Raw genomic sequence first — 23,254 nt, 5'->3', positions numbered from 1 at the left:
GCAGTCCCCAGGAGAGTCAGGGGTCCCAGCGGAACCCCTCGTCCCCACCCCAGTGGTTCCCGGGGCTGCTGCCCCCTCCACTCCCCTCACCTGTGCGTAGAGGTTGTCATTCCTGAGATGCCTGTCTGCCAGCATCTCATTAATGCTTCTCTTTACCTGGTGCTCTAAGCCTGCAAGAGAAACGAGGCTGTAGGCTCAGTGAGTACTGCCTTGGGCCACCGTGGGCCTGGGCTGCATAATTGGGCCACAGTGTTTCTTCCACCCCAGCCCCAGGGTCTGAAGCTAGGACAAAGAAAGCCAGGAATTGGAAACCCTGATGGGACCAAGGTTTGGCTGCAAGTAATACTGGTGATGGATTATAAGCTCCTTGGGAAAGGACTCCTGAGCTCAGGGAGGGCCTAATAATTGCATTGTGTGTTCATGCTAAGTTTTGCTTCAGTTCAGTTCAGTTCAGTCACTCAGTTGTGTCCGACTCTTTGTGACCCCATGAACCATAGCACACCAGGCCTCCCTGTCCATCACCAACTCCTGGAGTCTACCCAAACCCAAGTCCATTGAGTCGGTGATGCCATCCAGCCATCTCATCCTCTGTCATCCCCTTCTCCTCCTGCCCTCAATCTTTCTCAGCATCAGGGTCTTTTCCAATGAGTCAGCTCTTCACATCAGGTGGCCAAAGTATTGGAGTTTCAGGTTCAGCATCAGTCCTTCCAATGAACATCCAGGACTGATGTCCTTTAGGATGGACTGGTTGGATCTCCTTGCAGTCCAAGGGACTCTCAAGGGTCTTCTCCAACACCACAGTTCACAAGCATCAATTCTTCGGCACTCAGCTTTCTTTATAGTCCAACTCGAACATCCATACATGACTACTGGAAAAACCGGAGCCTTGACTAGACGGACCTTTGTTGACAAAGTAATGTCTCTACTTTGTAATATGTTCTCTACGTTGGTCATAACTTTCTTTCCAAAGAGTAAGTGTCTTTTAATTTCATGGCTGCAATCACCATCTATAGTGATTTTGAAGCCCAGAAAAATAAAGTCTGCCACTGTTTCCGTTGTTTCCCCATCTATTTGCCATGAAGTGATGGGACCGGATGCCATGATCTTAGTTTTCTGAATGTTGAGCTTTAAGCCAACTTTTCACTCTCCTCTTTCACTTTCATCAAGAGGCTCTTTAGTTCTTCTTCACTTTCTGCCATAAGGGTGGTGTCATCTGCATATCTGAGGTTATTGATATTTCTCCGAGCAGTCTTGATTCCAGCTTGTGCTTCCTCCAGCCCAGCGTTTCTCATGATGTACTCTGCATATAAGTTAAATAAGCAGGGTGACAATATACAGCCTTGATGTACTCCTTTTCCTATTTGGAACCAGTCTGTTGTTCCATGTCCAGTTCTAACTGTTGCTTTCTGACCTGCATACAAATTTCTCAAGAGGCAGGTCAGGTGGTCTGGTATTCCCATCTCTTTCAGAATTTTCCACAGTTTATTGTGATCCACACAAAGGCTTTGGCATAGTCAATAAAGCAGAAATAGATGTTTCTCTGGAACTCTCTTGCTCTTTCGATGATCCAGTGGATGTTGGCAATTTGATCTCTGGTTCCTCTGCCTTTTCTAAAACCAGCTTGAACATCTGGAAGTTCACGGTTCATGTGTTGCTGAAGCCTGGCTTGGAGAATTTTGAGCATTACTTTACTAGCGGGTGAGATGAGTGCAATTGTGCGGTAATTTGAGCATTCTTTGGCATTGCCTTTCTTTGGGATTGGAATGAAAACTGACCTTTTCCAGTCCTGTGGCCGCTGCTGAGTTTTCCAAATTTGCTGGCGTATTGAGTGCAGCACTTTCACAGCATCATCTTTCAGGATTTGAAATAGCTCAACTGGAATTCCATCACCTCCACTAGCTTTGTTCATAGTGATGCTTCCTAAGAATTTTGCTTCCGTCGTGTCTGACTCTTTGAAACCCTATGGACTGTAGCCCCCCAGGCTCCTCTGTCCAAGGGAATCTCCAGGCAAGAATACTGGAGTGGACTGCCATGCCCTCCTCCAGGTGATCTTCCTGACCCAGGGATCAAACCCATGGTTCTTACATCTCCTACGTTGGCAGGCAGGTTCTTCACCAATAGCGCCACCTGGGAAGCCTAATAATTACAATACAGCTACCATTACTGAGCACCCACCATGCTCTGGGCTTCCTATTATATTTATTATTGATTGATGGTTACAACAATCCTGGATCGGGTTGGTGATCACTCCGCATTCAGAAAGGGGAAACAGAGGCACTGGGAGGTTCAGAATGCATCCTTGATCCCAGAGTCAGCAAGCGGAAGGCCAGGCTCTGAATCCAGACCTGTCCTTGATGAACTGTGCCACATCCCTTCCAACGCTACACGCCCCAGGTGAGAACACTGATCCTTGGTGGCGAAGGCGGAGATGCTCAGGGGGCCAACTAGGTCTGCAGAGGGGGTCCACAGAGCGGCCCCCAGCACCCTCCTGGCTCCGCGCCTCTCCCTGTCCCTGCTGCGTAACTGGGCAAGCCGCTTCCCTCGGAGCCCGTTTCCTCCTCCATGGCAGGGATACAGAGAAGAGGGCGGATGATCTGCCTGGGCAGGAGGGCGGAAGTGTCTGCAGACAGGCACGAGGGAGCGCCCACGGCTTCCTGCTTCTTTCTCCTCCTGGGGTGTGGCCCGGAGCAGCCCCGCACTGGAGGGGGCCTCCATGCCTGGGGCAAGCCGCGGGCCCGTTGGCTTCCATCCCCGGCCCACACAAGGGAGAGCCCCCATCTTTTGCTCCCATAAGAGGGTGTTGGGAAGATCAGTGAGGGACTCTGAGCTGAGGGCTGGCAGACAAAGGGCCTGTAAGCCCAGCTTGGCCGTGACAGGCATCAGCAGTGCCCGGGGCTGGCAGCCAGAGGCCAGGATCTGGTGGGGAAATGGGCTCGCTGGCACTCACCGTCAAACTGGGCTGCTTCCCCGTAGCCCTCGTCTCTCTTCTCTTGGAACAGCTTGAGGCACGCGCTGGGGCTGGCCAGGAGAAGCCGGAAGCCCTGGCACAGAGGAAGAGTGGTTCGGTGGATAGGTCCCCCCCGAGGCACGAGCCCCCGACTCGGAGGGGCCTAGGTCCTGAAGCCACACGGCACGTGGCGTCCCCTGTCCATCGCCCCCACCAGCCACAGAGGACTGTCTGAGGTTCCGATCCTCCAAGTCACGCCACGCTTCCAGGCCTTTGTCCGTGACCTTCTCCTCGCCTGGAAGCCCTTCCCCATTTTGTCCACCAGGAGACTCGACTCCTGGTCACTAGGAGGCCTCCCCTCCCGGCTGCCTGCCTACACTGGGCTGTGCCCGCCTTGGTCACCTCTGTAAGGAAGTGAGTGTCTGACATGTTGGTCCAGAACCTGCCATCTGGAAATCTCACCCTGCTAGTTAACTACCCTCCTGAACCTCGGTTTCTTCGTATAAAATGGGGGCAATGATAAGAGCACCTACTTCTTGGGTTGCTAGAGGATCAAACACATTAAGACATGTACACCTCATTCGTGCTCAGTGAATGTTACCAACTATTACCAGTGTCATTCCTGGGTCTTGGCTGAGAGGTTTGGATCAGAGCAAATACCCAGTAAGTACATGAATCATCAGAAAATGAGTGCCCTGCTGACCTGGGCCCTGACCTCCTCCAGGAAGCCCGCCCCATGAACTCCACCTGGCCCAAAGGGCATCTGACTCCAGGCTTTCTATGGACAGAGGTCATGAGCTAGTTTCAGGTCGCCTTGTGTTATCCTGCCCCATCGGGTCAGGGTGGGGCGGGGTGGCTCAGGCAGGAGGAGGGGGGGCTTACCTTTTGGTCGGAGGTGGGCACGAAGCTGAGGAACTCGTCCACATGGCCCACGGAGAGCCAGTCGGAGTAGACCTCCACGGGTGCCTGCACCTGCTGGGCACCCAGGAAGTCCCGCACCGCCTTGGCCATGCGCCGCCCACTAGACCTGCCGGGGCGAGAGAGCAGGGTCCCCTGTGCCCGCCGTGTGCCAGCGTGCTGCAGGCCCTGCCCGAGCCCCGCCCCGCCCAGGCCTCCGTCAGCCCTCTGAACGGGCCTCTTCGGTCCCCGCGTCCCGGACCCCGTCTCCAGCTGCTTCCAGGGACTGTCCGTCCTGAGCACCACACGAGAGTCTGTCCCTCCCTCACCCCGAGGTGCCCTCCCCTGCCCACAAAACAGAGTCAGACGAGAGCCCTCCCTCTGCCGAAGGGAGCTGAAGACCCTCATCTCAGCTCCCGAGACGCAGGGAGGGTCAGCTCTTCACCAAGGCGCTCAGCCGTTGGTTCCCAGGATGACCAGAGCCTGGGGAGCCTACCCCGACCCCCGCCTAGTCCAGGGTGTCCCCTTGTTGCCCGTCTCTCACTTTCTTCATGTTTAACTACAGGGTTGCCTTCTTGTTCTACGTGGACTTTGGAAATGGCAACGACCCTTCCACTCATTCCCTAGCTCTGTTTTGCTTTATAGAACTTGGAACTGTTTGGCGAACTTGACATCTCGTTTGCTGTCTGGCATCTCACTAAGCTCCTGAAGAGCCTGTATTTCCCTGTATCCCTAGCCCCTCTTATATAACAGATGCTCAAACATATTTGTGAATGTTGTTAAGTCTTTTGGACAGCTGTGTAGGAGTCCACAGTCTACACAACTCGAATGCGTCATCGGCAGAACTGGAAGGGAGACCCAACCCACAGTGACACACGACGACATTGATTTGATTTGGGGGATGGGAACATGGAAAATGTTTTTCCTGTATTTCTATTATCTTAATATAGTGTTGGCAATCTTAAAAAAAAACCTCTTTAAAAACAGTGAGATGGTGGAGAGGAATGAGACTTCATAAATTATCCATGAGCAGAAAGCAGGAATCAGAAACAAATCAGGGGGAAGGGCGGCAGAACCTAACCCTCCTCGGGCTCCACAGCCCTCTGCCTGGTGGCCGGGGGTGGACCGGATGACTCCCGCTCTAGGAAGCATCAGACCCGGTCTCTGAGTCACATCAGAGCTGCCGCCAGGAGGCAGGATTGTCTCAGGGTCTTTTGAAACGTGAGGCGCAGAGCGTGGTGAACAGAGGAGAGTGCCTCCACTGAGCACCTGCTGCGCGTCTGCCCAGGGCGCCTCCCACTCGTCTAGTCCTGGTGATGACCCCGTGAGGCCTGTACAAATAACAGGTCCAGGTCGTGATCTGGACTCCGGCCACGCCCTCTGACCTCACCCCCCCACACCCCCGTTCACTCTGCTCCACCCCCCTGGCCTCCTTGCTGGTCCTCTGATGTCTCCAGCACATCCCCGCCTCAGGGCCTTTGCACTCACTGTTTGCACTCCCTTGTACATTCCCCTCCCAAACAGTCACATCTTTAATGTCTCATTTCCTTCAGGGAAATGTCAGCCTCTCACCAACGCTTCTTCTCTCTAACATACTGTATTTGATTTACTTATTTATCATGGTGGCTTATTGTCTGTTTCTCTCTGCTAGAATGTATGTAGGTTGTCTGTTTTGTGACCTGCTAAGGTCAGAAGCCAAGACAGAAACAGGACAGCAGCCTGGAGTTAAATTTTAATTTGGGGTCCAAAGAGGAAATCTGATTTCTTACTATTTGGCTGACTTGCTGTGTGGTCCTAAGTGGTAGCTATCGCTTTCTGAGCCTCAGGGCCCCGTCTATCCACCAAGAGCTTTGCTCCTGGTTTTCAACACGATGGCCAATGGAGTGGGACCCAAATGTGCTGGAGACCCTGCATCTTCCTATCTGGGGTCCTTGCTCTGGGCCTGGGAGTTTCTAGAACATTTCTTTTATCCCCAGCACTGGGCCTCAGACCTGGCGTATAAGAAGTCTCAATGCATATTTATTGAATTGACAGATGCATGCATGAATGAGTGTGTTCACTTCTCTTATCTAAACCTCAACTTTCTCATCTGTAAAATAGGGATCATAGTCATCCCAACCTCATAAGGCTGTTGCAAGAATTAATGGGTGTAATCTGGGTAAAGAACCATGTTCATGGCATGTAGGTGATCAATAACTTTGATCCATTGAGTTCCAACCTGCTTCAAGGCAGATCCACTGCTAAGGGTCCAGCTAAATAATATCTAAGCATTTGGCAGGTGGTTAACCTGAGTCCTTTTATCCCCAGGAACAGCTATTATACAGCTAGGACAGGGATTTTTTTTATATAAGCCCATTTCACTGATGAGGAAACTGAGGAATGAAGTAGAATAATTTGTTCATTTAATAATGTACCTGATTTATCCCCAGTGCCTTCAACAGTGCCTGGCACACAGCTGTTAAGTCGCTAAGTCCTGTCTGGCTCTCTGCAACCCCATAGACTGTAGCCCACCAGGCTCCTCTGTCCATGGGATTTCCCAGGCAGGAATGCTGGGTTGGGTTGCCATTTTCTGCTCCAGGAAATCTTCCCTGCCTGGGGATAGAATGCATCTCCTGCATTACAGGCAGATTCTTTACCACTGAACCACCAGGGAAGCCCAGCACATAGTAGGCATATAATAAATATTTTTAAATGAATTAATCAAGGACCTACGAGGTGCCAGGCCCTGTGGTAGGCACCGGTCAGGTGATGTACCCCAAATCATGTGGCCAGTGAGTGGCAGAGCCAGGACTCAAACCCAGACCCATGGGATGTTCAGAGCCTGTGCGCCTGCCCCTCGGACCCCTCTGGGAAGCACAGAATGACTGCCCAGACCTCCAGGGCCTTCTGCGCCCAGGGCTGTGGGCAGGATCCGGCCCCAGAGCAGTCTGGGCATGAGCCACCAGCAAGGTGAATGCACTCCTCCAGTCCTGGCCAACCTCAGCCTGGGGCACCCAGCCTGGGCACCAGCCTCACACCTGGGCTGGCACCAGGAAGGCTCACCTGACCCAGAATACTGAGGCTGCCAAGGGCACCATTTGAGGCTGGGTGACCTTCCCTCACCATGTGAGGCTGCTCCAGGCCCAAGACCAGACAGCCAGGGCTTGGAGAGGCAAGCTGGGGCACGCCTGGGCTCCATGCCAACCCCACACCCAGGGAAAGGCAGCCTCCAGGGCCTGCGGTGGACTCCGTCTTTAGGCAGGAAGCAGGGGCTTACACTGGGATCCCTGGGCTACACACCCCATTCTTCAACTGCCCGCAGGCTGGGTGGGGGCCCTCTCAAGGGGATTTAGCAGACACTGTCATCTGTCTGGAGCCCTGAACCCTAAACACCTTGCTTCCTGCTCAGTGACAGCTGCCCGGGGGGGACCCATCAAATCACCTCTGTCACCTGGGTATCCTGACTGCAGCCACGTGGTGATGCCCGCACCCTTTCCAGCTGTTGTTAGGAGAACAGTTATTTTATCTCCTCTCCAGAGAAGTCAAAGGATCCATTCCTACTTCTGTGCTGGATTATACATCACCTCCTTGCTCTTCTGATGTTTCAAAAGCAGCCAGAAATCTGCTTTTTATATGAAGGCTCCTTATATATATATTTTTATATATTTAATGTTGGCCACTGGGCTTCCCCACTGGCTCAGTGGTAAAGAACCCGCCTACCAACGTAGGAGACTGGGGTTCAGTCCCTGGGTCAGGAAGATGTCCTGGAGAAGGAAATGGTGACCCACTCCAGTGTTCTTGCCTGGGAAGTCCTACAGACAGAGGATCCTGGCGGGCCACAGTCCACAGGGTCACAAAGAGCCGGACACCACTGAGCAACTAAACAGCAATAACAATGCTGGTGACTAATTATGCCCATAAAATTCTAGGTAGGTCAGAAGACTGTGGGCCACTAGTTTGTTTTTTCCAAAGATTCTGTGAGCTTTCCGATCTAAGATTCTAGTCCTCCGAGTTTTTGATTCTAGGAATCCATGCAGGAAGTCAGGACCACTACTCGGAATGGAGAGCTGTGTCTGTGTCTGTGGTGGGGGTGGGGGTGGGGGGTAGATGCTGCCTTGCATGCCCCGGGCCCCCCCCCCCCGTGCCTCCCCCAGCCTGGCCCTGGCTTCTCATGAGTGGGGGGTAGATGCCGCCGTGCATGTCCCGGGGCCCCCCCATGACTCCCCCAGCCCGGCCCTGGCTTCTCATGAGTGGGGGGTAGATGCCACCTTGCGTGCCCCGGGGCCCCCCCGTGCCTCCCCCAGCCTGGCCCTGGCTTCTCATGAGTGGAGGGTAGATGCTGCTGTGCATGCCCTGGGGCGCCCCTGTGCCTCCCCCAGCCTGACCCTGGCTTCTCATGAGTGGGGCGTAGATGCCACTGTGCATGCCCCAGGGCCCCCCAGAGCCCCCCACACCCTCCCCTCTCCCCGGCTTCTCACCTGGGGAGGCAGCTGCCGATGAGGATCCGGCCCAGGGGGTACTCCTTGCCCTCCACCGTGACTGGCGGGCTGACGTCCAGGTTGCCGAAGGAGTCAAGGCCAGAGACACCAGTGAACTGGATTTCCCGGGTTACATATCCAAAGTCAGGACCCTAGGGGAGAATTAGTAAAATCCACCCCACGCCCCTGCCCCGAAGGAGGGGTCAGTTAGAACAGGAAGAGACAGCTCTTGGGATCAGGGGGCGAGTGGTGCTCCTCCGGGGATCTACTGCCTATTCGATTTATATGAAGTCTCCCAGTGCCCTGAGTGTTGTGCTATTAAAGCCCACACCTCCTGCCCCGAAAAAACAATAGATTTATGCATGTGCCTGAGTCACTTTGCTGCACACCTGAAATGAACACAACACTGTTCATAAACTATTCTCCAATAGAAAATAAAAAGATTTAAAAAGTAAATTCCACTTGGTGAGCAATACCCAAGCCAATAACAGAACCATAAGTAGAAAATCTCAAATGTTTGGAAATGAGACAATGCACTTGTAAAGAACCCGTGGACCAAAGAAGAAATCAAAGAGGAGATTACACCGTATTTTGAAGTGAAAGGTAATAAGCACGCAGCAACTTAAAACCCATGGGCATGTCAGTAAACACCGTTTCCTGGGAATGACACAACTCTAAACACATTAGGAAGAGAAAGGGTTGAAAAAATCTTCGGTTCCATTTCCAGCTAGGGAAAGAACGGCAAATTAAACCTAAAGGAAGTAGAAGAAAGGGAATGATAAAGAGAGCAGAAAGTGTTAGTCAGTCATGACCGACTCTTTGCAACCCAATGGCGTATAGCCCACTAGGCTCCTCTGTCCATGGGATTCTCCAGGCAAGAACACTGAAGTGGGGTGCCATGCCCTCCTCCAGGGGATCTTCCTGACCCAGGGATCGAACCCGCATCTCCTGTATTGCAGGCAGAGTTTTTACTGTCTGAGCCAGCAGGGGAAAGCAGAGATCAGTGGAAAGCAGAATGGCGGGGTCAAGCCCAGGACTCGGGGTCAGGCCCTTTGTTGATGCAGACTCAGCCGCAGGGCGCACTGTCACCTCCCGGGGACTCACCTCTGACCCCTCTAGGATCCCTGCCCTGTGTGACCAGGAGCTCCTGGGCATCCCTAGTGGAGCCGCCCCCCGGGCCCAGCATTGTCCTGGCGGGGGGGGGACACTAGCAAACAGACGGAGACATGAGCTCTGGGGCAGGGACCCCCTCAGAAGGCGGTTTAGCCCAGCCGTCAGGAGCAGGGGCTGTGGGGGCGGCCCCTCCGGTTCTACATCTTGGTGCTGCTGCTACCTAGCTGTGTGGCCCGAGTAAGTTGCTTAACTCTTGAGCCTCAGTAAAGAAGCAATGATAACAGTAGGAATGATGACAGCACTTATTCACAGGAGTCCATGTGGATTAAGCGAGCAGCTGTGAGGAGCTGGGGGGAGGGCCGGGAACTCAGGGCTTGGTGTCTGGAGCCGCTCTTGCCGCCCTCCTGCGCCCAGCAGGCAGCGTGGGGCCTGGCACGTAGTAGGTGTTCAGAAAACACCGCTACCGGAGAGGGGCCCCAGCACAAAGCAAGAGCTGCGAGGGTCGCTAAGGATGCGTCCCCCCAAAGGCCAGTTTGGTCTCCCCGGAGCCAACTCCTCTGCTCACAGCCCCTGGGGGGAGACCAGGGCCCCTCCCAGAACAGGGGTGATTGGCATTTCATCTACATACTCCTCCCCAAGCCTCCCCAACTCCCCACTCGCCAGAGCCCACCTCCTGCGTCCTTCGCAGCCCCCGAAGGACTAGGGCCAGGCAAGCCTGAGCAGCGGGCCCCACGGGCAGGCCCCCACGGCGTCCACACTCTGCCCTTGGCCGCATACCAGTATCCTCTTGTAAGGGAAATCCTTCAGGCCTCTGTTCCGGGGGGAGTCGAAGACCACGGGGAAGGCTTTGTGCGGGGCCTCAGTGTAGCCAAACTCCATCTCATCCTGGGAGGGCGAGAGAAAAGGCCACCGTGACCGCCTCGGTCTCGCACTGAGAAGGGGCTAGCGGCCCAGGCCCGGGGCTAGATCCTCCCCAAGGCATCGAGCGGGCAGGAGGCCCCCCGGGGACCCAGCCGGGGGAGGGCTCTGCCTGGGCCAGAGCCCCTGGAGGGGAGCAGGAGAGGACTAGCAATGCGGCGGTGGGAGAAGGAGGGCTCTCCCAGGCCGCGCGCCCACCCCGAGTCCTTGCGCCTGTCCCAGCTCCTCTAGGGAGCTGGGCGAGAGCCACAGAGGCCGCTCCCCAGAGCCGGGGTGGGGGACGGGGCTTGGGCTGCCCCCCGCGCCCGGGGCCGCTCCTCGCCCACCTGGATCCAGCGGTCATTTCGGTTCTCAACCCGAGGGCAGACCATCAGCGTGCAGCTGGCTCTCAGCGCCAGATCAGACATGTCATTCAGAAACTTCTCATTCGAGCCATGAGCGTCTAGGACACTGCAAAACACAGGGGAGGGCAGGGAGGCGGGGCTGCGGACGGCAGCCTTGGGGGTGGACGGAGGGGCCTGCGTGCCGTCCGTGCTGGGCCCCGGGCCGCCCTCGGCTTCAGACACAGTCCCCGAGCTGGAGAGGCTCGCGGGCACTGACAGAGGCGGACCACGTTCCCAGATCCCTCAGGCGGGAGTGATGGGGGGCGGGCAGGTGCGGGGGCCCTGCTGAGGGGGCCAGGGACAGTCTCACCGGTCACGGTCACGGCGACAGTGAGGGGGAGGAGCCCGTTTCCTCCCGTCTCTCACGACTGGCCTCATCAAAGGCGAGTGAGCAAAGGCAGAGAAAGAGCCCCCTCCCGTCTGAACACCAGAGCCAGGCCGGCAGAGCAAACCTGTCTGACCACAGCCTTCCTTCTGACTTAAGCTCCGAGTCGTCTACGGCCCTTTCCGGTGGTCCGACCTCCTCTGCAGGGCCCTGGAGCCGTGCCAGCCCAGGCTGCCCTGCCCACCAGGGGCTTGACAAGGGTCCTGAGACACGGCAGAAGGACCAGGGACCCGGGTGGGGCCGGGGCTCACAGACGGTCCTGGAAGCTGAATTCTCACGCGCTCTGCAGGCCCAGGGGCACAGCCCCGTCAGAGGGAGGCTTGGTCTCCTGCCACCCCCAGGAACCTGAACAGGGCCTGGCCCCTCTGCCTGGAATAAACCCAGGATGTCCCGCGGCTGCTGCAGGCAGGGCAGGGTAAGGATGGGGAGCTGGAGCTGGAGCCGGGGACCACAGCTGGGGCCTTGGCTGCTCAGAGCAGGCGGGCTGATGGCCCAGCCAGCTCACCGCTGGCCTGCACCAAAGTGTGCCCTTGGGGGCCCTCGGGGAGTCCGGCCGCTGAGTGTGCAGGAGCAAGCCTGCTACTGCGCTCTGTTCCTGTCTCTGGGAGTCCAGGGGCGACGGGAGAGCTGCGGGAGCGTGAGACCTCACCTGCACACATATAGCTCCAGGGGGGGCTGGGTGTTGGGGGTCATGATCCAGGGGGCCACGCGGAAGGCCACGGTGTCTGTGAAGAGGGGCACCTCGGGCAGAGTCTGGGGGGAGAATGGGGACTCAGTGGGCCCCGCCCTCCCAGCCCTGGGGCCTCCACTGGGCCGTGAAGCTCCCCGACCCCGTCTCTGCCCCCGGCACCGCACCTACCTTGGTGTCCACCAGGCTGACGCTGAGGGAGACCAGCCCCGAGAAATCAGCGTCGGGAAAGCTGAGCCCCTCCACATAGAGGCGGATCTTCCGCTCCCCGGGCTGACGGGCCACTTTGTACGACAGGTGCTGGGGCCCCAGCACCTGCTTATAGTCCAGGAGGGAATTCCCACCTAGAGAGACCCGAGTCAGCACGGAGGCGAGGCTGGCACAGGTTATGTGATAGCCGGGGGCACTCACGATCACCGTAACTTGGGCTGCCCAGTGCTGACGCAGGGGTGTGGGGGCCTGGGGAGGGAACCTGAGCCCAGGAACGCGGGGCAGAGCCACTCTACATCAGAGCGACTGAGGTTCCTCTCCAGCAGTGTCACGTGCTAGCTGTGTGACCTCAGCTCAATGACTGAGCCTCTCTGAGCCTCAGTTCCTCATCTGCAAAATGGGCTAACACTTCTCATGAGGGCAGTGCAAGCTTTACATCGGACAAGGAAATAAAAGCAGCTGGCCCCAAAGGTGGACACAACCCAAATGTCCATCAACCGATGAACGGATAAACCAAATGTGAGAGAAAGAAAGTCAAGTCACTCAGTCGTGTCCGACTCTGTGCGACCCCATGGACTGTAGCCCACCAGGCTCCTCCATCCATGGGGTTTTCCAGGCAAGAGGACTGGAGTGGGTTGCCATTTCCTTCTGCAGAGGATTTTCCCGACCCAGCGACCTAACCTGGGTCTCCCACGTTGTAGGCAGATGCTTTACCGTCTAAGCTACCAGGGAAGCAGACAAAATGTAGCGTATCCGAGTGCTGGCATGTCCTCACCCATAGAAGGGGTGTGGGCCCGATGCATGCTACAGCACAGACGAACCTTGAGGACATCATACGTCGTGAAAGAAGCTTGACACAAAAGCCAAATATTGTGTGGTTCCATTTGTAGGAGATGCATAGTACGAGTACGTCCATGGGACAGGAAGGAGATTAGCGGTTGCCTAGGGCTGGGGCTTGGGTGGCGCTAGTAGTAAGGAACCCACCCGTCAACGCAGGAGACGTAAGGGACGTGGGCTCCATCCCTGAGTCAGGAAGGCCCCCTGGAGGAGGGCATGGCAACCCCCTCCAGTATTCTGGCCTGGAGAATCCCATGGACAGAGGAGCCTAGCGGGCTCCAGTCCACGGGGTCACCAAGAGTCGGACACGCCTGAGCGAGCGCTCACAGCACAGAGGTGGGGTTGGGGGATGGACTGTCGTCGTTTAGTCGCTCAGGCGTGTCTGACTCTGTGACCCCCCGGCCTGGAGCCCATCAGGCTCCTCTGTCCATGCAATTCTCCAGGCCAGAATACTGGAGTGTGTAGCCTTTCCATTCTCCAGAGCATCTTCCCAGCTGAGGATCAAGCCCAGGTCTGCATTGCAGGCAGATTCTTGACCGCTAAGCCACCAGGGAATGTCGCTAAATTGTTTACTTGAAAATGGTTACTTTTATGTTCTGTGAATGTCATGTCAATTTTTTAAACAAAGCTCCTGGCACTTAGCAGTTCTGGCCTGTCTCCTTTCCCGGCCCTGGAGGGTTATCTGGGAAGCGGTACCCTAGCATGTTCTTAAAACAGGAAAGTTTGTCAGCTCACCTACGGACACGGAGCTTATGTTCTGAAGTCACAGTAAGTATTTCCAAGCCAGACCCCTCCCTAACTTTCCACCCCTGGTGCAGAGAAGCATTCTGGCTCCTGCTGGAATTGAGCTGCAATGAGTTCTGAGTCAGTTTGAACAGAGAGTGAAGAGGAAGAAGGAAGAGGCAGGAAGGTCTCTTGCTATTTATAAAAATGAGTAAGGTCACCTCAGGGTTAAGGACTGGTTTTGCTTTGTTCTAAGCCACAGAGTTTGACTAATAAACTCTCCGGCAGAATAACTGGATTCCAAAGGCAAGGCTAGGCCTTGGCTCTGCTGGTCCCTGCCCCCACCTCACGCAGCCGGACAGCACTTGTCAGCCCTGAGAACGCACTCTGTCCTGACTCACCAGAGGAGGGATGGGGTCGGGGGGAGGGCCAGGGCTGGGTGAAGAAGAGGGCTTTGGTGCCCACGAGACGGCCTTGGAATGCCTGCTCCACTCCCAACTGGTTGTGTGAACTTAGGGCAGTGAATTCACATGTCTGCGCCTCAGTTTTCCCCTCTGTAAAATGGGACCCTCTTCCTTGGTCCATGGATCCTGTTGTGATGCTGTGGCTGCTTTTAAGTGGTAGTGAGAATTACAAAATGATGATGGAAGAAGGGAGAGATGTGGATAAGAGAAGAAAGAAATGATTTGGGAAGCAGAGCCTGGAGCAGGGAGGGAAGAGGTCCCTCCAGGCCACTTACCCCGGGCGCAGAAGACCCTCATTCTTTTGGAATCAGAAAGTGGCACATTCAAGACCAGCTGGTAGCTGTCGAAGAGCTCATCAGGGGCATCGCAGGTCAGCACCACTGGGGACATGTCCTGCAGGTCTGGAGAGGGTGGTCCCTGTGAGGCAGCCCTGCGCCATCCCATACTGTCATCCTGGACTGCCCCATCCTCTGTTACTCACCATCCAGCGAGGTTAGCTGGGTGCTGGTGAGGTCCATCTCCGTGGACCTGAGACTGTCCCGGTCACAGTTCACCATCAGGATAGCCCCATAGCCCTCAGGGCCCCAGCGCCAGCTTTTCTGTGCAAAACAAGAGGCCTTAGGGTCAGTGGGACCCAGGAGTCTCTGGGAAGGGGTTCTGGACATAGCTAGAGCTGTCTACTTTGTTAACTTGGAGACTTCTGTATTCCAGGTTTACTTGAAGATTTAAAGAGGGATAATAGATTTAATAGACTTGGGGACTGGAGCTCCAGCTCTCCAGACCCAGAGTTACACCACGCTTGGGCAGTGAACAGCCTGAACAACCGTACACAGTAGCCCCTCCCAACCATCACACTGCAAAAGGACGGGTGGTAGCGCCAAGCCCAGAAATGGCCTCTGCCAGTCTTTTGAGTTTTGGCCCTGCCTGGGGGACCGAGACTGCCTTGTCCTGACCTTGAGAGGGCTGGAGAACTGCTGGGATTCTCTCCCCATCCCAGTCCTCTCCTGGGGCCTGTCCCAGTGATGTTCACTTGTGATCCTGCAGGCCCTGCAAGAAGGATGGAGCTGACAGGTGGGGAAGATGGCTGGAGTCCGGCCTCTGTAATCAAAGCTCTTCCTGATCTGCCTCTGCTTTATTCTCACCAGCCTCTGCAAGTCAGAGCTTATTCTCCCCATTTATAGAAGAGGGGAAAGAGGCTCTGGGGAGGTGAACTCTAAGTCACAGAGGTGGGATTCAAACTTGGGTCTGGGTGACCTCACAGGACCACTGCTAACCTACGTAGCACTCTTGTCCTCCTCTTTGGGTAGCTACCTCACTGTATCAGGGTCCAAGACATAATTTGTATCACAGGCCACACTCACTACCTTGCTCGGCAACCTTGTGCAGTGAGCAACCTGCACACCCACCCATGGCAGTCCCGCCCCATCCTGTCCACAAAGGCTTGTGTGTGAGGCAGGCTTCCTCCCTGGGGTCCTTCCCCACAAATTTTACCTTCTATCCTCCAGGATAGCCTTCAGATTCTTGCCCACCCCACCTCCCTCTCTCTCTCTTCGGAATCTAACCAGGGTAGTCCATGAAGCCTCCGCTACCAGAAGCCTTCATTTAGTCACTTGACAACCTTTTAAGAAGCACCTATTATGCTTAGGGGTCCAAATGCAGCCCAGGAAATAGAAAAGACCTCAAGCAAAAGATCCCGGGTGTGAGGTGGCACTAGAGAGACCAGAGAGGGTAAGCTGTTTTCCAGGAGTCACACAGCATGCTGATCACAGTGTCAGGCCCTCTCATGCTGGCTGGGGAGTCCTCAGATGGCCTCCCCACACTGCTGGATACACAGAGCCCAGAAATCCGTCACCCTTCTGGAGGCAGAGCCCGCCCCTCCAGGACCACCCCCAGGTCTGCTGTGGGCCCCGCCGTCTTGGGATAGCTAGAGGAGGCCCACCTTGTCGCCGTGGGCCCTCTTCACCTTGCCTGTGCGGCCAGTGTCGGCGTCGAGGGAGATGTCTGAGAAGAGACGGGGAGCGGTCACCTGAGCTCCCCGGCCCCCCGCCTCCCCACAGTGTCCAGGTTGGGGCAAGCTTTGACCCCACCCCAAGCCCAGGAGAACCAGGCAGCCCTGTTCTGGGGACCACGCCCAATGCCCAGGAGGCCTGCCCCTGTGGCTCTGGCTTTCGAGGGACCCAGGCCTCGGGCTCTTGACCTTCTCACTCATCTGCTCCCATGAACTGCTAACCCTTGGGGGCCCTGACTCTGGAGGCCAGGACGAGGCCTGAGCTTCCAGTTGCCGGCTCTGCAGTTAGGGTGGCTGCCCGGGGTCTGGCTGAAGGTAGCGTGTGGCTCTGCATGCTTAGTGACGAGCCTCGAGGCTCCCGGACTCTGGCGGAGGAAGCCTGTTGTGGTCTGGCTGGAGACCCGTGGGCCATGCAGTTTCTAGGTCGCTGTGGCTGTAAGCACGGCTGGGGTTCCAGTGCTGGGGGTCTGGAGCAGATGGATGGCCTCTGAAGAAGCCAAGCTCCTCGGTGGAGGAGGAAGATGGCCCTGGGCCTCCCTAAGACCCTCAAGCAGCCAGCGTGGAGGGGAAAGGGCAGGGACGCGTGGAGGCCCGGAGGCGGGACTTACCTGCGCCCGTGAGGTAGAGCACGCTGTGGCCCAGGGCCCCGCCCGCCGGCTGCCCAAAGTAGGAGATCTTCACCTGCGGGGACACCGTCAGCCCTGAGCAGGCCTGGCCAGCCCTGCGGGGATGGCTGAGGCGGGGGCGGAGGGGACAGCCCAACGGCCCTGTGTAGGTGGGGGGGATGGGGGCCCCGGCTGCTCCCTGCTGGCGAACGCCCGGGGGCCCACGGGCTCTGCGCCCGGATCCAGAGCCACTTTCTCCAGCTGGAGAGAGCAGATGCCTCCCTGGCGCCCAGGGCTGGGCTTGAGGGGCTAGGAGGGCCAGACAGGGTGGGGGCGGGTCACCAGGGGGCAGCCGGACCCTTGGGAGTCCATGGGGAGGCCAGGGAGAAAGAATGCGGGAAGGGGCGGCCATCACCAGTGACTTAGGCAAGGTACTCAGTCGCCCTAAGCCTCTGTTTCTTCATCTGTAAAATGGGAACGACCCTTCCCACCCCACGATCGCAGCCCATGATCACATGGCCCACAATCCATGCAAAGGGCTCGACCTGGGCCTCTCAGAGAGCCCCCGGGCTGGCCCAGGAGGCGGCGCTCGGGGCAGGGGGGGTCTGAGCCCCGGGGCCCTGCTCTCAACAGCTGCACGGCCCTCAGCTTCCCCGTGTCCCTGGAGAAAAAGCTGAATCAGTGAGTCTGGGGTCACTGTGTGTGTGGCAGGCGCCTGGGGGCGAGTGAGAAGGCGTCGTGTCGTCTGTGAAAGAGGTTTCCCGCTTCCTTAGGTGGGAAACACGCATACATCCAGGTATGCACCTATGTCCGATGCATGCGTGTGTGTGTGTGTGTGCGCACACGCACGGCTCTTGCTGGCGACGCCTGTCTGCATGGGAGCGGGCGGGGCTTGTTCGGGGTTGGTGTGGAGCTGGGATCCAAGGGGGTGTCTGTGAACTTGAGCGGGCGAACAGGCAGGCTGTTTAATACTTCCTTTATGGAAGTATTCATTCCTGCGTGTGTGGATGCTGGCATGCGGGGTGGGTTTACAGGCTTAGGTGTCTATGGGCTTGTTTCGGGATGTGTCGTGTGTGTGGATTTGGGCGTCAGAGCCTTGTAGGGATGGCTGACTAGGGCGGTGTGTGAATGGGGTGTGCTTTGTCGGGGGCTCTGACCTTCTGCAGGGAAGGGCCTCTTACCTTGAGGTCATTTAAAGCCTTACTGGCTGCGTCCACGGATATGACCACGTCCACGCTGGCATCCAGGGGCCAGTGGGCCCTGTCCATGGGCTCTGTCACCTGTGCTGGGTCATAGGCCATGAAGATCTTCACCCCGGAGCTCCCAGAGACCCCGAAGTTCTCAGCGCCCTTGGGCACATCACTGACAGGAGAGAGCGGAGCGTCCGTGGCTCAGAAGAGACCAGCAAGGGAGGGTGGGGCTGCCAGGGGATGCAGACAGCACCCCCATGGCTGGGGTGGGGCGTGGGGGGTGCCTCTGGCCAGGAGACCAGCCCGGTCAGGCCCCAGGGCCCCCTCCCAGCTCTCCACCGATGCCCATGTGACCCGCCACGAGCCCATCACCCCCTGGCCTCAGTCTCCCTGTCTGCATCACGGAGGGCTCAGAGCAGAGCAAGGCTGTGGAGTTTCGTCTCAGGGGCAGAGTTCTTTCCGCGGACCTTGAGTGGAACCCTGGGCAGAGGCGGACAGAAGGGGCCTGGGGGAGACGCTGAGTCACAGTGTTCAACACTTCTGCTCCCATAGCGGCCCCTGAAACTCCAGAGAGCAGAGACGGAACCTCTCTGGGCAACCCCAACCCCACCCCTCTCCTGAAACTTCCAGTTCCGATGCTTCCAATCTCTCCAACCCAAAGGGGAACCCACCTCTCAGGTCCTCCGCTGCCGTCCCTGGCCCCCTAGAGGGCTAGACGGTTTCCTGGGCCCGCCTGTGCTCACTCCCGTCTGTTCCCCAACAAACAGAGCACGCTCTTCCGAAGCTCAGAAGCGCTGGCCCCAGCCACGCACAGCCTCGTCTCGGATGGCACATGAGGCCCCTCCTGGTCAACCCTGTCCCACCTGCAGGCCCCCCCCCGGCCTGCTCTTCCCCACTCATTCTGCTCAGGCCTCACTGACCTTCCCGATGGCCCCTGAAGCTGCCGGGCTGTCCCGCCTCAGGGCCTTTGCACCGGCTGTTCCCTCTGCAGGAAATGCTTGTCCTGCAGATCCCACAAGGCTCCCTCCCTTACGCTCTTCAGGGCTCAAATGCCAGTGAGGCCGCCCCACCTCCTGACGGAGCCTATGATGGCTGCAGCTCCGTCAGGACTCCACGCACGGAGCTGCGCCCGATCTGCTCCTTCTTCCCCCGATAAAGAAGCTGTCCTAAATTCACAGTCATAAGAGCATGTGGTGTGAAGGCTGATGGGTTTTCTCATCTGTGCTCGAGAGGAAGAAGAAACCGAGGTGATGGAGACACTGTCCCTCCATCAGAAAGTCCCGGACGAGCACCTCCTCACAGTTTTTTGTTAATCTCAGCGCAACAGCTATAGACACCAAACTTATCTGCGTTATTCACCTTGTCTTCATCAATAAAACAACAAACGGAGTCCTGCTTTGTAGACTGCCAACTTCCCTGGTGTAAACACTCCCACTAAGGTCAGTTTCAAGTTATCATCACAACATCATTGAACCCAGACTTGCAAAAAGATGCAAAAGAGGCCCCTACATACCACTCTCCTACCAGAGGGAATGCTGGTGGAACAGAGGTGATGGCAGGATGCAGCAAAATATTTGGAAACAGATGCGTGTTAAGTATTTTTTATCTTTTTTTTAAGTACTGACCATTTCTTTTTTGATTGATTTTTTAAAAAAATTTGGCGGCATGCAGGATATTAGTTCCCTGACCAGGAAGCAGACCTACCCCCTGTATTGGGAGCACAGAATTTTCACCACTGAACCACCAGGGAAATCGCTGCCATTGTCTTTTTAAAATTTTTGTATTTTTGGTTCCGCTAGGTCTTCATTCAGTGCTCAGGCTTCTCCTGGTGGTGGCTTCTCTTGTTATTACTGTCAAATAAACTGCATTTAAAACTGGTGGAGGCGTCCCAGGTGGCTCAGTGATAAAGAATCCACCTGCCAATGTCGGAGACGCAAAAGACAAGGGTTCGATCCTTGGGTCAGGAAGATCCCCTGCAGGAGGGCATGGCAACCCGCCCCAGTGTTCTTGCCCGGGAAATCCCATGGACAGAGGAGCCTGGCGGGCTGCAGTCCATGGGGCTGCAAAGAGTCGGACACAACTGAGCAACTGAACAAGCAAGCAACCTACAGTTTAATTTTAAATAATGGCTGTGTTTGACAACAGGTTTGTAACCTTCCTTTAAAAAAAAGACAATCAGGCCCCCTTGGGGAGGCGTCCTCCTACGCTGCTAAAAGCTTGTACTGCCGCCGCTCTCCTCGCCTTCCCTGGAGGGGCTCACAGCCTTCCACCAGGGTGACTGTGCACTTTTCTGGTTGTACTGGGCCCTGGTTCTTTACTCTCTTTGGCTGTGCTGGGTCTTTGCTATTGATGGGCTTTTCCCTAGGTGCTGCGAGTGGGGGCTGCCCTGACTGTGGCGTGGGGCTTTTCCCTAGGTGCTGCGAGTGGGGGCTGCCCTGACTGTGGCGTGGGCGTCTCTCCTTGCAGGAGCTTCCCTGGTTGCGGAGCGCGGGCCACGCTTCACCTGCATTTGCACTCGGGTTCTCTGCATTCGGAACGTTCGGCCGGGAGCATCCCGGGGCTCAGTGCCTCAGCTCTTTCCCAGAGGTGCCCTGACTGCCCTGTTTAAGGCGGGGGCGGTGGCTCGTGGGCGGCACTGTGGGCCCTGCATCCCCTAACCGCACGACCCGGCTGCACCTCATTTCAGCCCGTGGCACTTGTCACCTGACATGCCACGTTTATTCCACGTATTTCCCTGCGGTCTCTCTCCCATTTCTCCCCCTAGAATGCAGGGACCTTTCCCGTTCTACCTTCACCAAAACTGTGGTCATCTCAGCACCCAGTGTGGGGCCTGGCTGTGGGCAAGACGTACAGAAAGCCCTTGTGTTATGGACGAGGACGGGACAATCTGGGCATGTGGAACGGTAACCAAGCAGGACCCTGCCAACCCTCCTGCAATAGACTTCCCCGCCCTCCTCCACATCCTCCACCTGCCTCTCGCTCCTAATAAAACTCTAGCCCCCTAGGCTTTCCTTGAGTTCCAAAGAATAAATTTAACCAGGAAATCGAGAAAATGTAGAAACAAAGGAAAACAGCCAAATAAGACAAAATAATAGTTTAGCCACTCAAAAATTTAAGGACATTTAGTTCCTCCTCAAAATCTATAGATAATATTCTGAGCCATACCCTGGAATTGTTTTGCAGATACTGAAGCCCCCACCAGGTGGAAGAAGTTAATTGTATGCTGCCCACAAGCACGTAGACCCAGAAGACTGATGAGGCTGACTCCTGATTACCTCACCACCAGCCAATCACGAGAATGTCCACGATCACACACCCTACAACCCTTTCCCTTACTCTGTCTTTAAAAACCTTTCAGTGAAATAGAACACACCCTCTCACCTTACGCAAAAACTCAAAATGGCTTAAAGGCTTACACACAAGACAGGACACCATAAAAGTTCAGATGAGATCATGGGCAAAACATTCTCTGATACAAATCGAATCAATGTTTTCTTAGGTCAATCTCCCAAGACAATAGAAATAAAAACAAAAATGAACAAATGGGACCTAATCAAACTTATATGCTTTTGCAACAAAGGAACAAATGGGACCTAATCAAACTTATATGCTTTTGCAACAAAGGAAAGCATAAACAAAAACAAAAAGACAGCCTACAGAGTGGGAGAAAATATTTGCAAATGGTGCAACCAACAAGGGCTTAATTTTGAAAATATACAAGCAACTCATAAAGCTCAACAACAAAAAAAGCAAGCAACCCAATTGAAAAATCAGCAGAAGACCTAAGATAGACATTTCTCCAAAGAAGAAATACAGACGGCCAATAAGCACCTGAAAAGATGCTTAATATTGCTAACTACTAGAGAAATGCAAATCAAAACTATGATGAAGTACCATCTCACACCAGTGAGAATGGCCATCATCAAAAAAATCTACACTGTACGCTGGAGAGAGTGTGGCGAAAAGGGAACCCTCTTGCAAACTTGTTGGTGTGAATGTAAATTGATAACGGTCATTTGGAGAACAGTAAGGAGGTACCTTAAAAAACTAAAAAATGAGCTATCATATGACCCAGCAATCCCACTACTGGGCATATACCCTGAGAAAACCATAACTCAAAAAGACACATATACCCCAAGGTTCTCTGAAGCACTGTTTACAATAGCCAGAACATGGAAGCAATCTAAACGTTCAACAGATGAATGGATCAAGAAGATGTGGTACATATACACAATGGAATATTATACAGCCATAAAAAGGATGAAACCAGGTCATCTGCAGTGATGTCATACAAAGTGAAGTAAGTTAGAGAAAAACAACTAGTGTATATTAACCCTTAAATATGGAATCTAGAAAAACTGGTACAGATGAACCTATTTTCAGGGCAGGGATAAAAATGCTAACTTAGAGAATGGACCTGTGGACCTCGGGGGAGGAAAGGAAAGGTGGGACAAACTAAGAGCATAGCATTTATATATACACACTACTATCTATAAAATAGATAGCTTTTGAAGTATGAAGTCAAGTGGGCCTTAGGAAGCATTACTAAAAACAAAGCTAGTGGAGGTGATGAAATTCCAGCTGAGCTATTTCAAATCCTAAAAGATGATGCTTTAGAGTGTTGCACTCCAGGTGCCAGAAAATTTGGAAAACTCATTAGTGGCCACAGGACTAGAAAAATTCAGTTTTCACGCCAATCTCAAAGACAGGCAATGCCAAAGAATGTTCAAACTAGAGTTCATTTCACATGCTAGCAAGGAAATGCTCAAAATCCTTCAAGCTAGGCTTCAGCAGTGCCTGAGCTGAAGGTGTTCAAGCTGGGTTTAGAAAAGGCAAAGGAACCAGAGATCAAATTGCCAACATTTGTTGGATCATTAAGAAAGTAAGGAAATTCCAGAAAAATACCTACTCTGCTTCATTGTCTATACTAAAGCCTTTGACTGTGTGAACCACAACAAACTGTGGAAAATTCTTCAAGAGATGGGAATACTAGACCACCTTGCCTGCCTCCTGAGAAACCTGTATGCAGGTCCAAGTGTAACAGAACTGGGCATGGAACAATGGACTGATTTAAAATTGGGAAAGGAGTACGACTAGGCTATATATTGTTGCCTTGTTTATTTAACTTCTACGCAGAGGACATCATGCAAAATGCCAGGCTGGATGAATCACAAGCTGGAATCAAGATTGCCAGGAGAAATATCAACAGCCTCATATATTCAGATGATACCACCCTAATGGCAGAAAGTGAAGAGGAACTAAAGAGCCTCTTGATGAGGGTGAAAGAGGAGAGTGGAAAAACTGGTTTAAAATTCAACATTCAGAAAATGAAGATCATGGCATCAGGTCCCATCACTTCATGGCAAGTAGATGGGGACGAAATGGAAACAGTGGCAGATTTTATTTTCTTGGGCCCCAAAATTACTGTG

At 54.8% G+C, this 23,254-nt stretch overlaps 1 protein-coding gene across 1 annotated transcript in view; it reads right to left on the bottom strand.

The window, feature by feature from the left end:
* PADI1 (peptidyl arginine deiminase 1) overlaps positions 1 to 23,254 on the bottom strand; it is a 40,525-nt gene that overhangs the window by 5,064 nt on the left and 12,207 nt on the right. Inside the window, exons 2-14 of the mRNA XM_020877996.2 lie at positions 17,817 to 17,997; positions 16,639 to 16,711; positions 15,962 to 16,023; positions 14,504 to 14,621; positions 14,298 to 14,423; positions 11,960 to 12,132; positions 11,750 to 11,853; positions 10,659 to 10,782; positions 10,192 to 10,299; positions 8,302 to 8,453; positions 3,830 to 3,974; positions 2,948 to 3,041; positions 91 to 170 (exon numbers count right to left, since the gene is read on the bottom strand). Of these exons, the coding sequence (XP_020733655.2) occupies positions 91 to 170; positions 2,948 to 3,041; positions 3,830 to 3,974; positions 8,302 to 8,453; positions 10,192 to 10,299; positions 10,659 to 10,782; positions 11,750 to 11,853; positions 11,960 to 12,132; positions 14,298 to 14,423; positions 14,504 to 14,621; positions 15,962 to 16,023; positions 16,639 to 16,711; positions 17,817 to 17,997 (1,540 nt within the window). The remainder of the gene's footprint in view (positions 1 to 90; positions 171 to 2,947; positions 3,042 to 3,829; positions 3,975 to 8,301; positions 8,454 to 10,191; positions 10,300 to 10,658; positions 10,783 to 11,749; positions 11,854 to 11,959; positions 12,133 to 14,297; positions 14,424 to 14,503; positions 14,622 to 15,961; positions 16,024 to 16,638; positions 16,712 to 17,816; positions 17,998 to 23,254) is intronic.

Source organism: Odocoileus virginianus, chromosome 30, assembly GCF_023699985.2.
Source record: "Odocoileus virginianus isolate 20LAN1187 ecotype Illinois chromosome 30, Ovbor_1.2, whole genome shotgun sequence".
Classification (NCBI taxonomy): domain Eukaryota; kingdom Metazoa; phylum Chordata; class Mammalia; order Artiodactyla; family Cervidae; genus Odocoileus; species Odocoileus virginianus.
The sequence above is the reverse complement of the archived record's forward strand: the minus strand, read 5'-3'. Positions and strand labels throughout refer to the sequence as shown.